The sequence below is a fragment of the Oreochromis niloticus genome, linkage group LG11, assembly GCF_001858045.2.
Source record: "Oreochromis niloticus isolate F11D_XX linkage group LG11, O_niloticus_UMD_NMBU, whole genome shotgun sequence".
Classification (NCBI taxonomy): Eukaryota; Metazoa; Chordata; class Actinopteri; order Cichliformes; family Cichlidae; genus Oreochromis; species Oreochromis niloticus.
Window position 1 is genome coordinate 38,012,126 of NC_031976.2, and position 26,322 is coordinate 38,038,447.

Consider the following 26,322-nt stretch of genomic DNA (forward strand, 5'->3'; position numbering starts at 1 on the left):
GCAGAGCTGCTGCTCCAAAGCAGCCTCCAGAAAACCTGATCACAGGTCAGCAAGTGCCTGATGACCTTTGACCTGGGTACATTGTTCCTCCATAATCATGAGAGAAAGAGCTCGTTCAAGCAGCTCTTCTTCTTCAATACTCTCATGTTTTGGGGAGTTTGTGGTGATCTGCAGCTCTGAGATCCACCTTAGGCAGGTAAGGTGCGCTATGACATCAGAGGGTTGGCTTTAAAGGTGGTGAAAGACAAATTGCACCTGCTCCCCTCTGATTGGCTGGCAGGTGAGAGCGACCCTCTGCTGAGTGTGAACAGGAGAACACGCCAGATTTTCTGACCACCTGACCTGCCCTGAGAGTCAGGAGTTGCCTCTTGGGGGCGCTCTTCATCCATTTTTCATCAGCTGCAGCTGAAATTATCTGCACCTGCAGAATTTACCTGAGCAACTTCACTCCATCTTCATCAGTCAGTTTGAAGCCTGTCATCGTCTGAGCATCCTCAGAACATTCACGGCCCAGACTCGAACTGGTCCAAAGTCAGGCTGAGGCGTCCTCGCGTCCACACAGAGGTCAGCGCAACCATCTGCTCACACCGATCTCTCATCGTAAACTGATCGGGGCAAACGCGACGAAGAGCTCCGATGAGCTCTGCTGCGGCGCTGCTTTCACACCTTTGTCATCCTCAGAAACCAGGAAGTGAACACCTCACCTGCTGAAGCTCACAGCTTCATCATCATCAGGCTCCTCAGGCCGATTTGCACCGTCACCGCTCAGGCACGGTCATTGTCAGTGTTCAGGAAAACATCCTGCTCACCTGCACAGGTGACCTGCACAAGCAACAACACCTCAGAGGTCAAAGGTCGTTCCTCCCCAAATCCTCTTTAGTTTTACTTTACAGCCTGATCAAATCAGCTGTTCATGGCGACCAATCATCCGTGAGAAATCAAATGTCTCGCTGCTCCACCCTTTTTTACTAAATGACCCATCCGTGATGTCACCAGCGTACTCCTCAGAGCTCCCCATGTAACGTGTTGGTCTCTCTTGGCAGATGTTTGTCCTGCATCAGCCACTGTAGGGTCAAAACACACATCCAGCAGCAAGAGACAGGTACTGCCTACTGACCAATCAGAATTTTGGGAAACCGCACCCCCCTCCGCCCAGTCCTGGAGCGCTGCTCAGCAGTCAGTAGTCCCGATGTTCCTGCAGACACCTCCCAGTATGTTCGCTGGTTCCCAGGGTAAGCAGCATCACACCTCTGTGATACTTTAACTTTTCACAGAAACAAAGGAAGAGTCAGCGTTTCAGTTTCAGCTTTATTTCTTTATTTTCTGTAAAACACGGTGAACCTCCAGCCGCTGCGCTTTAAAAACACCTCTGGGTTCAAAACGTTTTCATATGTACAACACTCAACGTTCCCTGGTTATGACAATAAAAATCTCAATAGAAACAAACTTTATTATTCAAATATGAAGCGACAGACGCAGAGCGCTCAGCTGTTTTTGTTTTTTAGTTTTTTAAACTCTGGAGTCTAAAAAATATGAAAAAAAACTGAACATCAATGAGAGAAATTAATATCATATATCAATAAAAAATATGAAAAAATATGAAATATGGCCTTTAACTGATCCCTAATCCACACACAGGTCAGCAGCGCCCTCTACTGGCAGAGACTGAAACTGCAGGTTAACTACACATTTATTGCATAACAAGGAAACACACACACACACACACACACACACACACACACAGAGAGGTGAATTCTGGGATTTCTTCCTCAGTTTTGAACTTTTTGACCTACTGAACGTCGTATGAAAGGAAAAAACAAAACAAAACATTAAACAGGAAGTAAAACACGATTTTGTTCCGGGATCGCCGCACGAAGCTTCTCCGTCCGTTTGATCGAACGCGTTTGGGTTTTATTCTAACAGAAGGGGAAAAAAAAGAAACGCTGCTGCTGAACACGTCGCCGATTCCACCAAAGAAACTTTTAATAAAATATTTAATATTTTTATTCGTATTCATGGTGCAAACGGTGACACGGGCGAAGGAAAGGAAAAAAGGAAGGAAGGAAGGATGGAGGATTGACTTTTTGTGGCATAACATTAACATGTCACATGATCAAAGCTTCATCTATAAACACTAAAGTCACCTCTGAGCTTTTCTTTAAAACTTTTTTTTCCTGCGTCTGTGATGGCTGACGTCACCTCGGCACAAACGTCCTTATATGGTCATCTGCTCCCAGCCTGCAGGTGCTGCCCTTCTGCAGGCTTCCAAAAGCTGACCAATAAGGCCTTAGCGTTTGTAGTGAGACTGGAGGTCCGATTATCCAGAACTTTTCAGCCTGGAACAGGAAATGCTTTTCAAAATTATGGCTCTGCCAAAATCAGTCATTTATACGTTTTTAAATGATTTGTTACGGCGGCCTGTTAGGGTCATTACAGGAAAACTAGAAGAAGAAACGTTTAAGAAACAAACCTGTGAAACGTGTCCAATTATATTTGTAATATTCTCTCAGATTCAAAAAGTAGAAAAAAGCATTTTAATAAAATTACGATTTTAATCTCAGAAAATATTCGAGCTTTTTAATCTTTGTGTACCTGAAGTGGTTCTGACACAGACGCCGCCGCGGTCCGAAGGCGCCGCCTCGCCTCCTCCAGGAGGAGGTGCAAAGATCACACGTCCAGACTCGTGTGCAGCACTTTGACTTCTCGGGTTTTTCATGACGTGACCTGATTGGCTGACGCCTGTGATGACGTGAAGTGCGGTGCATTTTTATTGGCTGCTCTACGGCAGCCTGTTAATGTGAACATATTGATCAGATCAGGCTGTGATCACAGGAGATCAATGAGCTGATCGGGTATCGATCGACGGAGCGAACGCTGAAGATGAAGCTGACCTCTCGTCTCGGGTCACTGAGACTGAACGAGGAAGTCAATCGATCAATGACTGGAGCGGCTGCTGCTCCTGACGGCCGACTCAAGGTGGGAGGAGCTTGTCTGCAGGTCCTCAGAGATCAGCTTTATTTCGATTTTCTGTCCTCGACTGTGACCTTTATCTTGTGAGCGACCTGCAGGGGGCAGCAGTTACACCTGAACCTCCAGTCCCACTGCTCTTCCTCACCTTCGTCGCCTCCCGACCTCCTCCTGAAAACCAGCGAGGCTGCTCTGAAGCTCCTCCCCCAACACTCTTGCTTTGGATTCAAGGTTTCCCAAAACCTTCCAGGCTGGAACAGGAAGGATTTTGGGATTATGTTTTAATCGTTTGGTGTGGTTCCTACGGCAGCCCGTCAGGGCCATGATAGAATATTTTATCTTTAAATATAAAAAACATTTATTTTGTAAATTCAGAGAAAGTTGAATCCTTTCAGGATTATAAATAATTTTTTCTAATAAACGTCATCAGGCTGCTATCAATAAACTATTTGTTTATTTTGGTTATGATGTTGAATTTTCAGATTAAAGCAGCAAACGAGGAAACATTTAAAAATCATTTTCCTCGTAAATGTACGACTTTTATATTTTGCCTGATTTTATTTATTTTTTGCTCCTCGTGAAACTTCCGTAAATTTAAATTCATTCAAACATTTTCAGAATAAAATAAAATCTGTTTAAAACATGAGAAATAATTTGTAGTCGTGCAGCTTCCTGTCAGGCTCTGATTGGCCAGAATCACATGTGTTGATAACGCGCTCTTACATTTGTTTTAAGGCGGGGCCTGGACTCTGCTGGGACCTCGCCGTCCTGGGCGAGCGCATCGCGACGAAGGCATCGAACACGAGCTTCTGACATTCAAGCAGTCAGACGGACGTGCGGCTGATCTCACAACGGCGGTGGCGAGCTAAACGTTTTCCTCTTAAATATGATTTTTATATCTGAGTTATTTACAAAAATAAAAACTTTATACTCGAGTTCATAAAAACACAGGAGGAGGAGGAGGAAGGCTCGTGCTCCTCCTCCTCTTTGAAAAGCATCACTTCGGGTTCTAAGGTCAGCTGATGATCTGCAGGCGGCGGGAATGTGGACGTAACAGACAGACATCAGCTGATCGAAGGCACCGTTGATGCTCCGCCTTCAGATCAGCTGACGCTCACACAGAGAAGCAGCGAAGAGCGAGCGGATCGTGTGATGACACGGGACGCGTTGACTCACAGCGCCGAGGCGGGTGTGTCCATTCTTTATGTACAGTCTTCGTGCAGCCACGGCAGTTCTCCAGCTGAGGGGCGTGTCCTCCTGACGAGCCTCGGCGGGAGAAAACTCGAAGCGCCCCGTGTGACCACGGCGACGCTCAGCTGTTGCAGGTCGACGCTCGTGTCCGGTCAGAGGCAACATAAAGGTGGGCAGGTCCGAGCACGCTCAGACGTCAAAATGAGTTCTGCATAAAAGAGCGGAGTGGCCCGAGCAGAAGCAGCACGCAGGGTCAGAGGTCAGGGGACAGAGGTCAGGGGACATGGCTAAGTTCCTGTTAAAGTGGCTGTCAGAACAGAAAGTGGCTTCTACACCGCTCTCACGCCTCCGCTCCTGTGGCGCGACGCCATCATGGAGGCCGGGTGTGGGCGGGGAGCGGTCAGAAAGCTGCGGCAGGTCTCTGACTTCAAGCAAGCGAGAGCATTTTCAGTTTAAGTGCCATTGACAGTGAGGCTCCGCCTCCTTCAGTTTACCCCTCCCCCAACACAGATCTCAGCTCCTTCATCGACGAAGGTGCATTCTTCAAAAGCTCACTCTGCAGACCAGCTGTGGGGGAGCGACGGGAGGGCGGAGTCCTCTCAAGCTCCAGGTGCGGGCGCCGTTCCCGGAGCGTCGGCGGTGTCACTTGAGCCGGTCGGAGCGGAAGGAGTCCTCCACGGCCGGGTCGGCCAGCATCAGGTTGCCCTCCAGCATGTCCAGGGACAGCGGGTCCATCCGGAGCTGGTCGTCGAGCGAGAAGGAGTCCATCTCGAAGCCGGGGACGTGGGACAGCGCGCTGGCGATCTCTTTGGACAGGCCCGTCGGAGAGTCGCCTGCAGATGGAGGGGGAGGGGTTTAGAGGCGTGCAGGAGAAACAAACAGAAAACACGGCGCTCGGCTCGCGTCTCACTGACCTGTGAGGATGATGTTGGGCACGTTATGTCGTCCGTCACCGCCGCTGAAGTTCTGGTTCTGATTGTTGAGGAGCTGCTGGTTGCCGAGGTCCTGCAGGTCTAGCGCCCCCTGGCTGTTGGAGGGAAACTGGTTCTTGTCTGCGCTGCAGCTCAGACCGCTGTGGTTCAGGGACAGCACGTCGGCCTGGGTCTCTGTGGCGAACTGCAGCAGGAAGAGAAAACTGAGGTCACGTGACTGGATCGCGACAGGTTCAACGTCTGAGCGTTGAATGATGTCATGGCGCAGGAGGGTCATCCTCAAACACATCAAAACCTGAAGAAGTATGAACTTTAACTTCTTTAACCAACCACGCTACATACACACGAAACTCTTCCCACTTTTGGGAAAACTACCCTCCACCTGAGCTCCACAGCCAATCATCTGCCTCCATCTCCTTCTGTACCACCCACCCTCTGCACATCCTCCTCTTTTCCACCTTCACCTCCACCCTCCCTCCTCCGCACATGCTCAGACAATCTCAGCCCCTCTTACAAACACCCTGCAGCTGTACTGACAACCAATCAGCTCCTTCTATTCAAACATGTGACGTCACTCCGTCTTTACCTGATGCTCAGATCTGCCGGTGAGCTGCAGGCTCAGGTAGGGGTCGTCCAGCAGAGAGCTGAGCAAGGCATCCTGGGAAAAAAAAAACCCAAACAAAGTGATTAAATCCAGTTTCAGCCGAGGACGTAAAACACAGACGCGCACAGACACACACACACACAGCCATCTTTAACATGTTCGTGGGTGTGATGAGTTTTTATTTAATCTCTTAAACTAATCTAATGTTTGGTGTCAGCCTCATGTTGGTCACATGACTCTCAGCCTCCTCCTCGTTAGCGTGCTGCCGTGTTTACGGCCTTCTGCCTCCTCCAGGACACAGACACACACTGGCGTCTGTCCCGGGAACGCCACGATCGCTCAGCAGACAAACTTTCATAGCAGAAATCCTTCGCTGACGTTAAACTACGAGATCAACGCTCACAGTGCCGCTCCTGATTGGCTTATTTGCCTTTGTAGAAACCACACTCCTGCTGCAGTCATATCCCAGAAGTCACAGCCAGGTGCCTCCGGCATGTTTCACATCCTGGAAGCCGGAGCAGCAACACACTGAGCGAGGAATGGTCTCTTTCACGCATGACTCCTCCCCCTGTGACCTGCAGACGGATGAAACTTGTGCTCATTTTACAGACGTCTCCGTCAAAATAAAGACAGAGCGTCCTCCTCCTGGCTTAGAGCCCGCTCCACAGGTCTCCGCAGGTACCCCTGATGATCCTCTAATCACATGAGCCAAGGTGTGAAAACGGGTGTAGGTCACCAATCAGCCAGGGTTTCAGGTGAGCTCATTGTGAGACCTGGCCCCACCCTATCATGTGATTTCCTGAGGTCAGATGGCCCAGGATGTGAGTGGGCGTTAAGGCGTCTGGGGAGGGAACTCAAAACTGGATTATAGATGGCAGACAATTGGTGTCGTAAACCACCGCCTCTGTTCAAAGATGGTCGCTCACAGTGGACATAGATGGCCTCTTTCACTCCTCTTTCAAACCATCTGTCCTCTCTGTCCAATATGTGAACATTGGCATCCTCGAAAGAGTGACCTTTGACCTTTAGATGCAGATGGACTGCTGAGTCTTGTCCTGTGGAGGTGGCTCTTCTATGTTGTGCCATGCGCTTGTGAAGTGGCTGTTTGGTCTCTCCAATGTAGAGGTCTGGGCATTCCTCACTGCACTGTACAGCATACACCACGTTGTTAAGTCTGTGTTTAGGAGTTTTGTCTTTGGGATGAACCAGTTTGTGTCTGAGTGTGTTGCTGGGTCTGAAGTACACTGGGATGTCGTGCTTGGAGAAAACTGAGTTTCTCTGGGTCTTCACTTTCCACGACTTGAACAATCAGAGCTGCTCGTGCAAGGGCGCCGCGACCTTAGCGTCTGCAGAACGAAGCATTACGCTGCAGTGACAGCGGCCGGCTCCGCCTACTTTAAGGTAAGTGGGTGTGTGTTTAACTTGAGCTCTGGCGGCAGAGGTCACTCACGTTGTAGATATCGGCGGGGAGGCCGGCGTGCTGCTGGTGCTGATGGAAGCCGCCGGCTCTCTGCTGCTCCGCTTCCTGTTTGGCGTGGCACAGCGAGGACGAGGAGGTCTGGACGCACTGCTCCGGCACGCCCTCGCTCTTCACGGGGGGCGCCGCGCTCGTCTGTGGTCCCATTGGCCTCTGCTGCTGCGAGGAGACATGGCGGTGAGCGCCAGAGCTAATGGGGGGGAACTTTAGAATCAGGACTGAATTCAGGGACGTACCGCTCCGAAGTGCTGCTGCAGGTGCTGGTTCCGCATGTTCTGCAGGTGGAGCTGCTGCTGGCTGCTGGGCCGCGGCTGCTGGAGGCGGAGCGGCGGCTGGTGGTGGTGCTGGGGCAGTGGTGTTTGCTGCGCGCCGGGTTGGTGCTGGTGGGACTGGCTGAGCGGGTACGGAGGCAGCCGCTGATCCAGAGGAAGCTTGCTGGTGTCCAACGGGACACCCTGCGGAGGGAGGCGGGACGTTAACCCCGGGAAACTCAGTTAAACTGCATCACTTCCTGTTTGTATCGATTTTGAACAGGTGATCGCTTACCTGTGTGATGGAGGACAGGGTGGGCGAGATGGTCGGGGAGAACTGTTTGGAGTGATGCCGCCGTGAGTCGCCGCCCAGCGGCAGGATGAGTGGGGACAGCTGGACGCGGCGACGCGGCGACGTGCTGAGCTGCGGCGGCGGCTGGCCCTGCCCGCTCATAAGTGTCGAGTAGGAGGAAGAGCAGGAGCCAGAGCCACCCACGCCGCTGCTGTAACCAGGGTTACCGCTGGACGCAGACTGGAGGGAGGAGTTACTGAGGGACGAGTGCAGCGATTGGCTGCTGAGGGAGGATGGCAGCGATGGCGAGGAGCTCAGGGATGACTGCAGCGAGGGGTTGCTGAGGGACGAGTGCAGGGAGGCGGAGCTAAGAGAGTTGGAGAAGGAGTGGCTGCTGAGCGATGACTGGATGTTGGGGTTGCTTAGTGATGACTGCAGGGAGGGGTTACTGAGCGTGCTCTGTAACGATGCCAGGAGTCCTGAAAGACACAAGAACAACAACAAAACGTTATCGCCGAGCACTCGATCAGCTGATCGCACCTCGCCATCTACCAGCTGGCGGCTCATCTGAATGAGTCACATGACCTTTTCCAACATTTCAGGCGCTTCAGCATTTAACCAAAAGTTTGTGGAGGCGGCGTCCTCAGAGCCGAGGGCGAATGAGGACACGAGCCTGCATGGTTTCTTCTTCTCTGCTGATTATTGATCTGCAGATGAGACGATTAGTTGATGCGAAATTGCCACAATCGTCTCATCTGACACATTAAAGACGAAACAGACAAATGAGCCGTGTCGTCGAGGGCAGGGCCAGAACCTTGTGGTCACGTGACTCAGACTTATCCAATCCAGCTCCATCGGCACTCCCTGCTCTCTTTACTGTCCCACTCCTGATCAGGAAACTTTCAGTTTTAGAGCCACAATAAAATTAAAAACTTGTGTTTCTCCTTCCAACCCGACTCCGACGCACCTGCGCTGCTCCTCACTGCAGCAGGACAAACCACGAAAACAAGCCGTCAGTCAGGAGCTCACATCGGCTTAGGGGATCGACCCCGCGGAGACCACCGGCCTGTTTTCACCTGAGCGCCGTCCCAGCAGGTGTAAACATTCCCCAACCACCACCAACAGGCTGTAGGTCCTGTCTGACCTCATTTACAATAAAAACGCGTTCCCTCATCCACCTGGTCCGCAGCCTGTCAGAGCACGGGACGATGATGCAGATGGCAACCTGAGGTCGAGCACTCAGCCACTTCCTGCTTGAGGTCGCCTCACAGACGATTCAACATTTTCCGACGGTGCTTCCTCCCTCGACAAAAATCCTCCTCTCGGGTTAAATTTAGCGCTCGCCCACAGACTTCCTCTGCCGACTCTGACAGTAGAGCTCAAAGGACGAGCCGCTTGCTGTCAGAAACGCCGCAGCAGGAAGTGTGGCCTCTGCTGCAGGGACTCCACCCTAAACTCTCGTCCTCCTACGGCAGCGTCTTCCCGATTCTCCCAGACCTTCACACGTTTCAGCAGCTAACAGCACGACCTGTCTGACTCGCCGTCACAGACATTACTCTGAAACACGGGACCACAGACTCACTTCCTGTACCGTCTGCGGTCCCACCGAGTCACCGCTGCCCCAAACAGCCGCTCGAGAAACATACTGAGACTCGATGTTAGTCGCCACATTAAAAACCCCGCCGCCGAGTCTCCTCTCTCGTCCCCTGAACGCGTTTTTCCATCAGTCTGCTCTACGGCTGCAACGATTCATCGAGTCATTTGAATAATTTGATTATAAAAAATTCTCCACGCAGTGCTTCGTTTAATGTAGCGCCCCCATGTGTTCAACAACATAAACACGAGTGCATTTCCAACTAAAAACAGACGAGCAGCGCGAGTAAGACGTGTGACCACGCAGAGCCCCCACTGTTAAACAGAAACACTGACAACACAACAGGAGGCGGAGTCTGTTTACACACCACAAAGAGGCGGAGCCGTTACCATGAGCTCAGTTCGAGTGGAAGGAAACAGCAGATGTTCCTGGGATCACCGTGAAAACCTTTACTGGGTAAAGCGAGCTGGAGCAGGCGATCAACAAACTCTGACGTGAAGAAACGCGAACTCTGCACCGGCTCCACCCACCGCCGTTTGTTTCACGCAGAGACAAATTTGCAGAAATTCCTGATACTGATACTGGCCGACCGCGGCCGTCCTATTTCACGTGGAAGCGAACAGGGGTGTGTCTAAAGGGGGGCCTATCAAGGCTTTTGTAACATTTTTCAGATTAAAAGTGAAATAATGTTAAATGTTGTTTATTTAAAAGCTTTTTTCACCAACCAATACAAACGTACATGAGGCACTGAGACCTGAGGGTCATCAGACTGGACGCTGAATTATTATTCATATTAATTAACATGTGCAGCATCATGACGTTGTTCTCAGCAGCACAAAAACTGGGGTTTAAAAAATGTTTTATTTAAAAATGTAATTCTAATATAGCGCGTGCATACAATCAGGGGGTTTAGTTTATGTTGTGTGCAGTGAAACTTTAAAACACTGCAATGTTTTAAAACCAACGTTCGTTCTGACAGACCTGTGCTTTTTCTCGTTTGAATATTTATTGCTCATTAATAAGAATAAAGTATTTCTTATCCGAGTACTCGATTAACCGATGGAATAATCGATGTGTGAATGGGTGGATGACTGAATGTAGTGTAAAGCGCTTTGAGGTCCTTAGGGACTAAGTAAAGCACTATACAAATACAGGCCATAATCGATAGATTACTCAATTACTAAAATAATCGATAGCTGCAGCCCTTTTCTGCTCTCACCTGCACGGATTTCACACCTGTCAATCATTTCACTGCTAACACGACAGACTGCAGTTCAACGCATTACAGAACGTCTGCGGTTACGAAAAGACGTTGAACACCTGTAGCCACGCACAAACTCACAGGTCACAGCTTCACTTACCTGGTGGGTGGTGGAAGCTGCCGTTTCCTCCCTGCGCGTTGGCGGCGTTGATCCCCAGCTGGGTGAGGGTGGAGGCCAGGTTCCCCGTGCTGCTGCCACCACTCAAAGAGGACGACCCCGGGAAACCCGGCTCGTCCTGGTCCAGTGGCGTGGGCAGTGGCGAGGGGAAGTGGAGGCTGGAGAGGTCAGGCAGCGAGCCGCCGGTGTTCAGCGCTGAGGGGACACCATGAGCCGGTGTGGACGGCTGCTCCGGGGAAGTGAAGATACTGACAGGAAAGAGAACAAGGTCAGAGGGATTCACACCACAGCTGAACTTCCTGAAGCTTTACCTGTCTCCAGGTAACGGTTAAACCAAGCTATTCTTAATGAATCAGGCCAAAGCATCACTCAGACTGACAGAGCGTGGCTAACAGGGGCTTCAAATTAACAGAGCACGGCTAACAGGTCTTCAAACTAACAGACAACGGCTAACAGGGGCTACAAACCAATAGCGCACAGCTAACAGGGGCTTCAAACTAACAGACAATGGCTAACAGAGGCTACAAACTAACAGACAACTGCTAACAGAGGCTACAAACTAACAGTGCACAGCTAACAGGGGCTACAAACTAACAGAGAACGGCTAACAGAGGCTACAAACTAACAGAACGGCTAACAGAGGCTTTTTGGGACTTACTTGATGCCGGGAACTTCGCAGGACTTCGGCCGCGATGACAGCAACGGCAGCTGGGAAATAAAAATCCAGAATAACGGAAATGACTCAGAACCATCAAACACAAAATCACTGAGTAAACTTTAGAACAACCTAAAAAACACAAAACTTAAAATGTCAACATGTTTCTAAAACGGACTCTGCAGCAGCTGTGTGTCAGAATGATAAAGGATTTAATGAGATTTTGACTCATTTAACTTCCATAAACTAGTGAGAAATGTCCTTCACATACTCTCAGGACATTTATGGAGATTAGAGGGAGAAATTAATATAAATGTGAATATTTAATGTAAGGGTGAAACAGACAGATGGTGTTTCTGTGGGTTTTACCTTCTTGGTGTCCCAGGGTTTCATCAGCTTCCCCTCGTCCAACACGTTCTCCTCGATGGGAGGGACAGGATACGGAAACACTGAGGGACACAAAACACCGTTACTCACTCACACATGGAGAGGAGGGCTGTGACGCTTTAATGTGAAAAGCTCAAAGAGGAAACAGCTGGCGTCCTTCATGCATTTGTCATTGTTGTACAAACAGCACAAGATTATCCTACTAGCTCTACATTCCTTTGAAACCATGTTGCCTTTGATAACTGTACAGCATCCCTCTCATGTTTGGCCTGTACAGTCTCTTATAGAGATTGAAGATGCGACGTCAAAACCGCAAAGGATTGTAGGTACGAGTGGCAAGTGGTGCTGGGCATGCAGGCTTTCACAAGAAAACAGTCACACAGCGATAAAAAGAAACAAAAAATGGCAAGAAGCTGTTGTATTGTTAACTGCAATAGCCGGTCGCATGACAGCCACGGGAAGCCGACGGGTAAAGAGATCGGTTTTTATCGGATTACGTCGTGGAAGAGAAATTGTTCAAGCCATGTTTCCGAAGTAACAAAGAGCCGGCAGATGGCCTGGATTGCAGCCATTCAAAGACCAAATATAACGTCCCAGAACACTCCAGCTCACATGTTAGTCTGCTCCAAGCATTTCCACAAAGGTAAGTCTTCTGTTGTAGTTAATAATAATAATAATAAGAAGAAGAATACATTTTATTTGAGGGCGCCTTTCAGAAACCCAAGGTCACCTTACAAAAATACAATTAATAAATGGAACAGTAGTCATAAAATACATAAAATAAGTTAAAATGACAAAACAGCGTGACAACAGATAAAATCAGCATTAAAGCGAATAAGCCAGTTTAAACAGATGTGTTTTGAGCTGTGACTTAAATACGGAGAGGGACTCAATATTTCTTAGTGCAGGAGGAAGAGAGTTCCAGAGCCGGGGAGCAGAGCGACTGAAAGCTCTGTTCCCCATAGTAATAAGGTGTGAGGACGGAACAGTAAGTTGAATAGCAGATGATGATCTGAGAGAGCGGGAAACAGTGGTGATATGGAGCAGGTCACACAAATATGAAGGAGCAGATTTATGGATACACTTGTATGTAAGAAGTAAGATTTTAAAATTTATCCTGGCTTCTATGGGCAACCAGTGAAGCTGCTGAAGAACTGGGGTAATATGAGCACTTAACGGAGTACGGGTTATGATCCGAGCTGCAGAATTTTGAAGAAGTTGGAGTTTATGGAGGGACCGTTTAGGGAGACCAAATAGGAGGGAATTACAGTAATCAATACGGGATGTAATAAGACTATGGACAAGGATGGCAGCAGCATGGGGGGTAAGGAAGGGACGGAGTCGGTTAATATTACGTAAATGGAAGTAAGCAGACCGGGTTATGTAATTAATGTGAGACTGGAATGAAAGAGTATTATCAAGTATGACACCCAGACTCTTAACCTGAGGGGAGGGAAGGGTGGGAGAGTTTTCAATGTTAATGGAGAAACTGTGGGATTTGGTTAAGATAGATGGTGTACCAACAAGTAAAACTTCAGTTTTATTACTGTTAAGTTTGAGGAAATTGGAGGAGAACCAGGATCTAATCTCAATAAGACAGTCTGAAAGGGAGGTAGGTGGGAGGGATGAATTGGGTTTAGAAGAAAGGTGGAGCTGGGTGTCATCGGCATAACAGTGAAAATTGATATTATATTTTCGGAATATATAACCAAGAGGGAGCATATAGATAATGAATAGAAGAGGCCCTAATACTGAACCCTGGGGCACACCAGCAGAAACAGGAAAGAGAGTAGAAGAATGGGATTTAAATTGGATAAACTGAGTGCGGTCTGAGAGACAGGAGGTAAACCAGGCAAGGGGGGTATGACTAATACCAATGGAAGCTAACCGGTTCAGGAGAATATTGTGAGAAATGGTATCAAACGCCGCACTAAGATCAAGAAGGATGAGAATGGATAGGAGACCAGAATCAGCTGCCATCAGAAGGTCATTGGTAATTTTTAACAGAGCAGTTTCTGTGCTATGATTGGGGCGGAAACCAGATTGAAATTGCTCATAGAGATTATGGTCATTGAGATGTAAATGAAGCTGGGCGGCGACAACTTTTTCAAGAATTTTTGAAATGAAGGGGAGATTTGATATAGGGCGAAGATTATCAAAGTTATTGGGGTCTGCACCAGGCTTTTTGAGAATTGGGATAACAGAAGCCTTTTTCAGTGCTTCAGGAACAATTCCAGTGTTCAGGGAGGAATGAATAATATTGGTTATAAGAGGTGCTAACGAGGGAAGACAGGCTTTAACTAACACAGTAGGGAGAGGGTCAAGTTGACAGGTGGATGACTTAGATTTTTTAATGAGATTAGATACGTCAGTTATGGAGGGAAGAGTAAAGCTTGAGAATAACTGACAGGAAGACAATGGACGAACCAGGAAATCTACTTCAGAGTCAGGAGCTCCTAAAGAGTTAAGTTGACGGTGAATGTCTGAGATTTTACAAGTGAAAAAAGAGATAAGAGAGTTGCAAAAATCAACAGAACACATGTGGGAGGGGAATGTGTCTGGAGGTTTTGTAATTTTACTGAACAATGAATAGAGGGACCTGGAGTTACCTTCATTAGAACTAATTAAACCAGAGTAGTAAGCAGATTTGGCTGAGGCAATGCAGTCCTTATAAAACAAAACATGATCATTGTGCATTTCTTTATGTACAGTAAGTCCGGTTTTCTTGAATAGACGTTCGAGTTGGCGTCCTTTAGCTTTAACGTGACGCAGGTCGGAGGTGAACCATGGAGCTGAACGGGAAAATGACACAGTTCGATGTTTAAGGGGAGCAAATATGTTAAGAAGGTTATGAAGGTTGACATTATAATGACAAACGAGTTCATGTGGGGTTGAGGAGCAGTGGATAGATGGAAGATCATGGACGGCAGATGAAAAAACAGCTGGGTTGATATTACTAATTTTCCTAAAAGTGATATTACGAGAGATACAGGTTTTGGAAGCGGTTATGTTTGCATCAAAAGAAATAAACATATGATCAGACTGAGGAAACAATGTGGCTTTACAATGGGTGGGGGTAATGCCAGAACAACAGACCAAATCCAGGATATGACCTTTGGAATGGGTAGGAAATTTTATGTACTGTAGAAGCCCAAAACTTTCCAGACAGGAGGTAAAATCTCTGGAAAGAGGGATTTTATCATTGTCCATATGAATATTGAAGTCACCAGCAATTATCAGATTTGGAGAAAGTACAGAGAAATGAGTGAGAAGAGCAGAAAATTCATTTAAAAACTCCTTGTTTGGCTTAGGTGGCCGATAAACAGTACATATGATGGTGGGGGTAGATCCAGGGAGCTGTAGTGCAGTGTATTCAAATGAATGGGAGGGAGGGGCAGAGACAGGGAGAACTTTCCAGTGCCTCCGGTGAATTATCGCGAGACCTCCGCCCCTAGTTATTACGTAATTTATCATAACATAATTGTTGATGTAGGATACAAATTAGTCTTATATTGATTTGAATTGAATTCGTTGCGCTATGCTGCTTTGTTCACTGTGGCTTTACGGGCTAATGTTTGTTGTGTTTTGTAGGAAAACCAGCCTACAAAATGCTGGAATGCGATCCAGACTCGGTATGACCAAGGTTGATAGAGGGTGCCCCTCTGCATTGTTGATTTGTTTTTCACGAAGCAGCTAATAAAGCGTAATGGAATACAATTTTTCCTCTTTCTTGTAAGATTCTACAGGTCCTTCTCAAAAAATTAGTATATTGTGATAAAGTTCATTATTTCCTGTAATGTACTGATAAACATTAGACTTTCATATATTTTAGATTCATTACACACAACTGAAGTAGTTCAAGCCTTTCATTGTTTTAATATTGATGATTTTGGCATACATAACTCATGAAAACCCAAAATTCCTATCTCAAAAAATTAGCATATTACATCCGACTAATAAAAGAAAAGTGTTTTGAACACAAAAAAAGTCAACCTTCAAATAATTATGTTCAGTTATGCACTCAATACTTGGTCGGGAATCCTTTTGCAGAAATGACTGCTTCAGTGCGGCGTGGCATGGAGGCAATCAGCCTGTGGCACTGCTGAGGTGTTATGGAGGCCCAGGATGCTTCGATAGCGGCCTTAAGCTCATCCAGAGTGTTGGGTCTTGCGTCTCTCAACTTTCTCTTCACAATATCCCACAGATTCTCTATGGGGTTCAGGTCAGGAGAGTTGGCAGGCCAATTGAGCACAGTAATACCATGGTCAGTAAACCATCTTCATCTCCATAAAGCTTTTCAGCAGATGGAAGCATGAAGTGCTCCAAAATCTCCTGACAGCTGCATTGACCCTGCCCTTGATAAAACACAGTGGACCAACACCAGCAGCTGACATGGCACCCCAGACCATCACTGACTGTGGGTACTTGACACTGGACTTCAGGCATTTTGGCATTTCCCTCTCCCCAGTCTTCCTCCAGACTCTGGCACCTTGATTTCCGAATGACATGCAAAAGTTGCTTTCATCCGAAAAAAATACTTAGGACCACTGAGCAACAGTCCAGTGCTGCTTCTCTGTAGCCCAGGTCAGGCACTTCTGCCGCTGTTTCTGGTTCAAAAGTGGCTTGACCTGGGGAATGCGGCACCTGTAGCCCATTTCCTGCACACGCCTGTACACGGTGGCTCTGGATGTTTCTACTGCAGACTCAGTCCACTTCTTCCGCAGGTCCCCCAAGGTCTGGAATCGGTTCTTCTCCACAATCTTCCTCAGGGTCCGGTCACCTCTTCTCGTTGTGCAGCGTTTTCTGCCACACTTTTTCCTTCCCACAGACTTCCCACTGAGGTGCCTTGATAAAGCACTCTGGGAACAGCCTATTCGTTCAGAAATGTCTTTCTGTGTCTTACCCTCTTGCTTGAGGGTGTCAATGATGGCCTTCTGGACAGCAGTCAGGTCGGCAGTCTTACCCATGATTGCGGTTTTGAGTAACGAACCAGGCTGGGAGTTTTTAAAAGCCTCAGGAATCTTTTGCAGGTGTTTAGAGTTAATTCGTTGATTCAGATGGTTAATAGCTCGTTTAGAGAACCTTTTCATGATATGCTAATTTTTTGAGATAGGAATTTGGGGTTTTCATGAGTTATGTATGCCAAAATCATCAATATTAAAACAATGAAAGGCTTGAACTACTTCAGTTGTGTGTAATGAATCTAAAATATATGAAAGTCTGATGTTTATCAGTACATTGCAGAAAATAATGAACTTTATCACAATATGTTACTTTTTTGAGAAGGACCTGTATAATAGAATGAAACAATAATGCCAGTTATAAATAAAGTCTATAAATTGAATGAATTACGAAACACTCATTTTATTTCTATTAGATCTGAAAATGTTGTGTAATACTACAACCTGAAACGACAAATAGATGCGTTTGCCTGTACAGGAGATAAAGGAAAAGAATGTAACAGCAGCTGTGAAATGGAACAGTCCAAATCACCAAAGTAAACTGGACCTGGGCTTGTTGCAGGGATCTGAAGTTAATGAACATCTTGTGAGTGTCTGCACTCACACTTAGGACCATATAATAATAAATATGTGTGTGATGAAAGTTGGGCAGCACGCTGACGTCCTTACTCCGCTCTGTATGCTCGTACGGGTCTAACCCTTTCACTCCTTTGATTTTTTCCTCGTCCTTTTCTTTTGCCTTTTCGTCACGTCTGTCTTCGTACGGACCTGCCGTGTTCTCCGTCGTTTTGTACACAACTATTTTTGGGGCAAATAAAATGCAAGTAGGGATTAAAACCGCAGAATTAATGATTACCGGTGCTGGAAATACTAGCGCCTGATGCAGTGTTTGATTTTGTTGCCACGGGTACCCACAAAGCAATGCGCGAAAGTCATGTGGTCTGTCGATCTCTATTGTTCTTTACTTTTGTAAAGATGCTCATCTGCCTGACAACAAAGAATATTTCTATTCTATTGACATCCACAGTCATTCATCAGTGACAGAGGAAGCTTCAGTTTGACCTTTGGACGTAGGATAAATGTGCATTACTCACTTCTTCTGCCCTCGCCGTCGCTCTGACCTGCAGCATCACACACACACACACACACACACACACACACACACACACACACACAGAGGTGATTACAAACATGCTGAATCACAGAAACCGCTCAGGTCGTCACCTTTACAATCAAAGCTGGATTTAAACGTTTTCCTGTAATTATTAAAACAGGATAATCCTGCTGAACAGTTTCACTTCATCTTTCCAACATGTTTGAAGCTTCGCACCCTGAACACGGACCGTCTTTCACGTCTCTGATAACATACACCTGCGCCGGCGTCTGTTCAAATCTGACTGACGCAGCGGTCAGCTTGTTGTGTTCGGTTTCACTCACCGCCGATTCTGGCATTCTGAAGGGCGAGCGTTGGTCCGCCGGTGCTGAACGGGTCTCCGGAGGGCGGATTCATCACGCTGGTGTGGAGCGCTGAGTCGGAGTTGGTCCTGAGGGGCGAGAGACACCGACAGAGAGTTAGAGGGGGAGAGAGAGAGAGGAGCAAAAGCTTGGAGGAGGTGAAGGTTAGCGAGCGTGAAACAAAGAGATGAGGAGACGCCAAAGAAACGCTGTTTCAAACTACGGAGAGCCAAAAATGCCAAAATGAAAAAAAAAAAAAAAAAGACTCAAAATAAATGAATTTGCCTTTAAAAACAAACAAAACGTAAAAAAAATAAACGCAGACATTAATTAATTTTTCCGTTTTAATTCATCTGTTTATGTTTTTACTGATCCTCGGCTGTTAGTCATGTCAGAGAGTAATAACATAGTAATAACAATGATTATTTTGGTCTTTTCTCCATTTTGAAAATTAAACTGAAACAGAGTGCACAGTGCTGATTAATCATTAACTAATAATCATTAGCATGTATCGCGACTCTCCTCGCGACCCGATGTTTGGATGTTTTCTTTCAAGATTTAATATTCGTCCCGGACGAGCAGCTAAACTCCGACGACGTCGGTTTTCTGTGTTTTACTGCTCACTCATCGACCTTTGACCTTTCACTCTGATTTGCTGCCTTGGAGTAAACACCCGACCTTCAGGATCATCTGCAGATCGAGTTCCAGATGTTTCCACAGGGGTGAAGGTCATGTGATCTCTCGTCTTACTGCATTTGTGCTTCTGTATGTAAATGAAGGCAGAGTCATTCTGATCCATTTACTTGGGCCTGATGTTTAACCGACACTCACAGGAAGTAAAAACGTCTAACAGGTAATAAGAGGAAATATTGGAATGTTTAATGTGATTTTGGCACTTTTGGCTCTCCGTAAGAGGCTCGCTCTGACTGCAAACAGCTGCACAACATGACCTCTGACCTCTGAGAGCAGCTGCTGCACCCGAGCTCAGAGGTTTTCACGAGCAGCAGCTCGGGCCGACCGATGAAGGAAGGAAGAAAGCTTCAATGTCTGAAGCATCGAAAAGATCTAATTCTTCTAAAAGTCCACTCTGAAGGTTACAGCTGCAGGAAGGAAGAAGAGGAGGAGGAAGTGAAGGTAGGAGGAGGAAGAGGAGGATGAGGAGGGTTCACCTGTTGAGTGCAGTGGTGGGGAGACGAAACAACTGGCTTTTATCCCCGGGGAAGTTTCCAGACCAATTCCTTTATAATCGACAAAAACAAAGTTATTTTGGTCCGACGAGCAGGAAGCAGCAACAAGAAGTCAAAGGGTGACGAAGAGGAGGAGGAGGAGCAGGAGGAGGAGGAGGCTCAGAGACAAACAAGCCAAGCAGAGAGGGAGGCTCCGCGGCTTCGAGCTGCCGATCAGCCGGAGGCGTTTGCATCACAGAAAAAGAGCACGGCATCCTGCTGTACGGTGGCCCTGAGCTGCCAAACAAACCCGAGTGCTCGAATTCTGTTCGTTAGTTTGTGACGTCAGGATGAAGATCGAGCGTCGAGCTTCTCCCACTTTTCATGTGTCTCATGGTTTTCGCTCCCTGTGGCGGCATTCGCGCTCGTCCTCGAAAGATTTCAGGTCGCGCGGCTCCTTCAGTCCTCGTAACGCTCCGGCTGGGGGGGCGGAGAGCTCAGCTGGAGGCTTTTTGGACCTCCTCCAATCAGCTGATTCTGCATATCGTGACATTTAACCGCCCCGCCCACATGCCCTTCCTGCTTTGTTGTGATTTTTCTGAGTGCGTTTTCGCCCTTGGGGGCCACCGTAGTTTGTGCCCAGACCTCCAACCTGATCAGCTGACTGCAGCAAGCACGCCACCGTGCTCCTACAAAGGAGGCGGAGTGAGCGCAGGCCGACCTGAAACCAGTCAGCAGCAGAAACCTGCAGGGGTGGAGCTTCAGGGGATGCCTGGAGGTCGGAAGCCGGCCTCCCTCTGAAGGAAACGCAGTAAGAAAGCAGGAAGCAGCAGAAGAAGCCAAGAAGAAAGAAGCAAAGATTCCCAGAAGAAGAGCAAGAGGAACACAGAGGTCTGGTTTGGAGACGCCGGCTGGCTCCTCTCGGTAAGCGCTCGGAGCGGCGGGACCTCTGAAGCCTCAGAGTCACCTCGCCGTCACTGCAGCGGGGAGGCAAGTCTTCCTCAAGCGCTGAGGCGGCACGAGTTAAACGCACGTCACACTCACAGGACATCTGTGTACAGATGTTATTCACGGCTCAGACTGCAGCAGAGTTTCTTCTTCACGGCCTGAGGAGGAGCTTCATCTCCTCCTCATCCGGTTTCTGATCTCAGAGGAGCGTCATGGTTTTACTGCAGAGACACTGAGGCTTCAGGAGGGACAGCAAGCCGGAGCGAAACGAAAGAAACAGACCTGCCGACAGACACACAGATACACAGACAGCGGGGAGAGCAGGGGGCGGGGTTAACAGACAGCACCTTCTCCAGCTGGGGTCGGGCGGCGGCGACAGGTAGGCGGGGCTGTACGGGGAGCTGTCCATCTGAGGAAGCAGTGGGTTAAGGAAAGCACAGAGCTTCATCAGTTTCAGTTTCAGGAGGAACTAAACGAGCTTCAGATGGCGCCGACACCACGCTGACCTGCTGTGCAGAGCGAACGTCCACCTGTAGAAACTCACCTGTGTCGTTTCTCGGGTGCTAAATCAGCTCGTCGGGTTTGAATGACCCTGTCAGGACACGTTAACCCCGACAGCCCGATGTCGTTTTTTTCTTTAAACTTATTTGTAAGTTCTCTGATTCGTCATCAGAGTTTTCTGCGGCGTTCGAGGCTGCAGGACGTAAGCGGAGGAGGATGAGCTCTGAACTCTGAGCTCTCACCCTCGCAGGGAACGCTCAGAGCTTCACCACAACTTCTTACTCAAACCAAGGTCAAAGGTCGCACTTCTGTCAGGCGGGAGGTGTCGAGACGAGCGTGCCTCCCTGACTGACTTGTTTCGCTAGTTTCTCGTTTCTCTGAGCAGCTTTTTCACTGCTGCTGTGACACAAACTGAGCGATTCCAACGTGATCAGTTCCTCACAGTGGCTCTCAGCATCAGCCCCGCCCCCTCGCCCCATCGACACCGAGCCTGCAGAGGACGACTGAGAAAGCGCGCGACACAAATGACCCGTCCAATAAACCATCAACATCTGTGAGCTCGCTGCCCGACGCCTTTCCTGCACTTCCTGTCTCCTTCTGTTATCCTAAAAGCCGAAACGCCGGCTTCATGACGCATCACAGTGACCACCGAGGGGATTTTACCGCCACACCGAAATCTCTGAGGGCTCACTGTCAGCTGACAGGTTTCAGTCTTTACAGGAAGTCAGGAGCACAGGAACAATCTGGAATAAGACGTGGAGCCTCGCGTAAACGGAAGGATACTTTGCGATATGGTCGGACCGGCGAGACGAAGCGGCGGTCCCTCTGCACTCGCTCCACCAGCCCGTGATGCCGCGTCGCCCGACTGGACTCCAGAGTGGACGGGAAGGAGCCCTGAGGAGGATAGAGAGGGGGACAGAGAGGGGGAGAGAGAGGGGAGGACAGAGTCAGCATCATTTCCACACCTGTAAATATTAAGGAAAGAGGAAGCCTCAGACACTTCAAAATAAAAGCCCATAATCCTGTGACCTGATCAGCATTACTCTGCTCACTATTTGTAATCTCAGATATTTACTCATTCACTGACACATGTTGCAGTTACTGAAACAGCATTTGTCTGATCTTCGAGTACAATTCAAATAAACTGAACAAACTGAGGTCAGCCTGTAGGGACCAACGGCTGTTTGTAAAGTAAAGCTCGTCTCCCGGGGCGACCGCGGTCCCAGAGTTCACCGCACGACCCCAGGGGAGGACTCGAGAGCCCCGAGCAGGTGAGACCCTCGGAGATCAGAGGATCAGCAGCTGCAGGAGGGCGTTAATGAGCCACACAACAGAGACCCCGCTGGATCAGGGGGAGGGGCTTCTGCAGGCTACCTGTGTCTGTTTGGGTCGCTCTGATGCAGATCAGATCCTTTAATGTGGGATCAGCCGTCCGCATCAGACCCACAGGAAGAAACTCAAACACCTGAGGGACGTTCTGTCCACGCTCAGCTCCACTGCAGCAGAGGAGGAGGAGCCACAAACAGCGCCATTACAGACTGAGTGTGATGGAAACACTGGTGAGTCAGATATGATGAGCTGACTCAGGTTTCTAACTCCTGCTGCTCACATCTGATTGGAGCTCACAGCAGAGACCCGGCGCCTGACTGAATCCAGAAAAAAGGAGAGATAACACTGAACCAATCGTCTTCCTCGTCACAAAGTAATCAGTAAACACTGACGTTGAGTGCAGAGTGATGTTTCCTCACATTTCTTTTTTCAGGAAGGAAAAAACCAAAAACATTAAAAATGTACACGAGGAGAGTAAAAAGAAACAATCAGGACGAAAGATTCAAACCAAAAGAGAAACTAAGAGCATGAGAGGCGACGACAGAGACCGTCTGTGGCTTTGATCACATCTGCCACACGCAAACCACCGAAAGCATCAGACCGCCTTAAATCTTCTGTCCCACAGGGCTCCGTCCTCAGCCCACCTTTATTTCCACCTTATATCGATCACTCCAATACTCGAATGTAGGCAGTAACGTTTACACAAAACAGGCGTCTTTATCATGTCAGCAGAGACCGACCGATACTCTGACGCTCACTGACCTGCACCTACGACATAAGAAGAAAAGAAACAGGAAGTGACATCAGGGTGAAAGTTGCTCACCTGGAAGTCCTGAGGGGTCCTGCCGATCTGGTTCACGTTTGGTAATGAGCCGCCATAGTACGGCCCCTGACTCCTGGCAAGGCGGAGCTTCTGGGCCTGGAGCTGTGAAAGAAAAACGCCATCAATCAATCAATCAATCAGATGAAACACACAAGATGACCACAGCCTCAGCGAGCCGTAACTCGCCAACCGTGCTTCCCCAATACAGACTCTACCTGAGCAGGTAACCAGGTGAAATGATCACCTGGTTACCTGCTCATTTCAGTGATGTCGCTGGTGGTGTTACAGATAAAACACGTCAGAGTGAAAAAAGCCCCGCTTTGTTCTGATCGTCTACACCACGTTAACCTGTCTAAGAAGCTTGGAAAGAAAAGCGTCTGGACTTCTTTCGGTTGCTTGAAGACGTTTCACCTCTCAGCAGAGAAGCTTCTTCAGTTCTAAGGTCAAATGGTGGAGAGTCCCAGATCTGAACCCTGTGGGAGTGTCCCCCCCCAAAGAGGGACAAAGGGACCCCTGATGATCCTCTACCTAATTACATGAGCCAAGGTGTGAAAACAGGTGTGGGTCAATCAGTCAGGGTTTCGGGTGAGCTCATTGTGAAACCTAGCCCCACCCTAACCTCCGCCTGACTCCGCCTCTGCACAATTCGCTCAGCATGCACAGAAAAACGCCGCTTCCTCGCACCGGTCTGCACCACAGATTTGGGATTATTGATGACATCACTGATGACGAGTGCATTTCGGTTCTTTCACTTCAATTTTTTCTGTGTTGTTTTTTCGTCGCAAAAACATCCAAATACAAAGATGGCGGCCTCACTGAGGGCGCCGTGGTTACCTTACACCCGAGTCTCTGAAGCAGAATTATGAAGAGAAGAATCTTTGCAGACCTGTAAATACCAGTGCATACATGAGCAGCAAGGGGGCGGAGCCAGAGCGCGCTCAGGCTCAATCCACTGACAGACAGAACTCGTTCAACCTTTTGACCACACCCCTGCGGACTCCAGCTCCAGCTCTGATTGGACAATCACCAAAGAGGAGCACAGCGGCAACTTCCTGTTTAATCTTCGCTTTAAACAAACCCGAGGGACGGATCTGTCCGTCAGAGGAACAGATTTAAGTCATTCACCGTCCGCACGGCTGAAATGCATCAAACCAACGACGGAGCCGCGCCGCGTTAATGTCCGAGGTCTCAGAATCGACCCGGCTCCAGGAACTGGGGACCGAGTTAAAGCAGTGTAGCGCAGGCGCCGTTTCTTTCTTATCTGAAGTGAAGTGACGGCACCAGTTTTCACGGTTTAATCGAAGAGCAGCCGAATCGCCTCCGCAGATTTTACAAAGATGCTCAAGATGTGAGGAGACAGCGAAGGACGAGTTCTGCTCTGATGGTTTCAGGTTTTGTGTCCGGTTTATTTCACATCCACGTATTCCTGAAGCATTCCTGGAAACGGAATCAAAGCACAGGCGCGGTGAGGAGGAGGAGCCAGGATCGTTCTGCTGAGCCAGACACAGCACCTCCTCCTCCTCTTTAACATCAGCTGCTCCTCCATGAAGGACCAGAAGGACACCTGCGGTAAACTTCAGGAGAAGGAGGAAGGAAAATGTGCTGCATCCTTAGTTTTCTAAGCGGCGTGTTGGGACGCTCCCATTTCCATGTCACAGTAATATAACCACGCTCGACTTCGTCCACAAACGCAGTTTATTTCAGGCTGAGCGGAGCAAACGAGCAGCGATTCCGTTCACGCGTCAGGCTGCAGTTTATGGTCGTGCTCGCCAACACGGGGGTCAGAACAAAGAAACACAGCAACAGGTACACATGTCTGCATCCCAGAATACGGACTATGGACAGATGTACTGATGAGCACATCTGTACAGCAATATAAACATCTGTAGACTCAGTTATTTGTATATAATCTGCTCTTATTGCACTTAAAGTCAAATCAAATGAAGTCAGAATACCGGCTCTGAGTGTGGCGGGTCGACGTTGGGCTCTGGAGGGCCCCACAGACCAGAGCCAGGACCGCGAGCGGCACAACGTCGAGGAGGAGGAGGCCTCTGCAAAGGAAGCTGATGATGTCACTCCAAAGATGTGCACAGAAACCATCAGCAGCTCAGAGCACTCGCACGGCGCCGTCAGCGCCTACTGTGACGCCACGAGGCTGTCATCTGTTCCCCACTTCTGAACTTACTCATCACAACACACAATTTCCTTTTTTGTCCGTGAAGTTTGGGGAATTCAGAGACATCAGGCCCGAACCACACGTCACATCCAGAAAGCCTCTGTTCCTGCCTCAGGACTCTGGCCGCCGCCCACCACTGCCATCATCTCCATCGTGAGAAGAGGCGGGCCTCAGAAAATAAACTCAGACTTCCAGTGCAGAGCACAGAGCAGCAGCTCAGCTGGAACATCACAAACTGCACTGAAAAGCTTCCCCTCGATAATGAGATGACCTCCCTCACAAAGACACCCCCCAGCTCCAGCTCCACCCACAGTGTCTCCTCAGGCTCTGAATGACCTCCTCTCTGCCGAGGCTGACGAGGACCACGACCCATCTCCATCGCTTCAGGCTGCAGGCAGCGTACATGCTGCAGTATACATCAGTGCAGAGACGGCGTGATCAGCATGAGCTCGTCTGTCTGCCTCTCAGTCAGGACAAAATGTTTTTAACCCCTGCAGCGCACAGCAGGAGGCCACGCCCACAAAAACTACCTTAAGTAACACCCAAACAAAAGCTCTGACAGCCTGTTCGTGCAACTATTTTCTTGTTATACTGTCACAGAATCAGAGTTTCATGTTCAGAAATGCAACTTCTTAATGGACTAAAGCTGATTGACTGTAATTCTGAACATAAAATTTGGAAAACTGCTTATGTTATAATTAAAGATGGCTCTCCGTCGCTTCCAGTCCTCGCCTTGAATCTCAGGTTCAGACTGTTTTTATTTGATAATATTTCCACTGTGGTTTGAGAACTTGAGGCAGTGTAATCACAGCAAACCACTTTGTGCTGGTGAGAGCTGTTTGTGGATGCCTGAGCTAACTGAACGGCTCCAACACGGATCCATTTTATTTTGTAAAAATCCTCCTCTATGCTGACGACGCCGTCCTGTGTCCACGTGACGCTCCACCTGTAGTGTGAGAACGCCCGACCGCTCTGCTGAGTTTCAAACTGCTGATAAGGTTTATGATCTGGGGGGGGGGGGGGGGTGTTATCATCCTTACATCTTAATGGAAATGTGCACTGCCACAGATCTACATTTATTTGAAGAACACACCCTGCTCTAATTTTATCCCAAGAAAACACTTGAAAGCCGACATCCTGCCTGTGAGAGCGTGACGGTGATTTACTGCACATACAATCACCTCCTCACAGCCCTGAGTCAGTGACCCGTACACGTTTCCTTACAAACTGACTC

The 26,322-nt window shown here is 48.4% G+C and overlaps 1 protein-coding gene across 3 annotated transcripts in view; it reads right to left on the minus strand.

Moving 5' to 3' along the window:
- Window positions 1–1,294: 1,294 nt before the first annotated feature.
- The window catches only part of LOC100694646 (CREB-regulated transcription coactivator 2), a 28,594-nt gene continuing 3,566 nt past the window's right edge, over window positions 1,295–26,322 (minus strand). Inside the window, exons 2-16 of one of the 3 annotated variants that reach the window (XM_003457594.5) lie at window positions 22,913–23,014; window positions 21,544–21,654; window positions 20,607–20,668; window positions 19,315–19,383; window positions 18,128–18,234; window positions 17,785–17,811; window positions 11,712–11,791; window positions 11,346–11,395; window positions 10,670–10,935; window positions 7,718–8,193; window positions 7,408–7,626; window positions 7,145–7,330; window positions 5,677–5,748; window positions 5,073–5,274; window positions 1,295–4,991 (exon numbers count right to left, since the gene is read on the minus strand). In XM_003457594.5, the coding sequence (XP_003457642.2) occupies window positions 4,801–4,991; window positions 5,073–5,274; window positions 5,677–5,748; window positions 7,145–7,330; window positions 7,408–7,626; window positions 7,718–8,193; window positions 10,670–10,935; window positions 11,346–11,395; window positions 11,712–11,791; window positions 17,785–17,811; window positions 18,128–18,234; window positions 19,315–19,383; window positions 20,607–20,668; window positions 21,544–21,654; window positions 22,913–23,014 (2,220 nt within the window). In that variant the 3' untranslated portion in view covers window positions 1,295–4,800. The remainder of the gene's footprint in view (window positions 4,992–5,072; window positions 5,275–5,676; window positions 5,749–7,144; window positions 7,331–7,407; window positions 7,627–7,717; window positions 8,194–10,669; window positions 10,936–11,345; window positions 11,396–11,711; window positions 11,792–17,784; window positions 17,812–18,127; window positions 18,235–19,314; window positions 19,384–20,606; window positions 20,669–21,543; window positions 21,655–22,912; window positions 23,015–26,322) is intronic. The other 2 variants (XM_019364401.1, XM_005462409.4) reach the window with 2 other exon arrangements.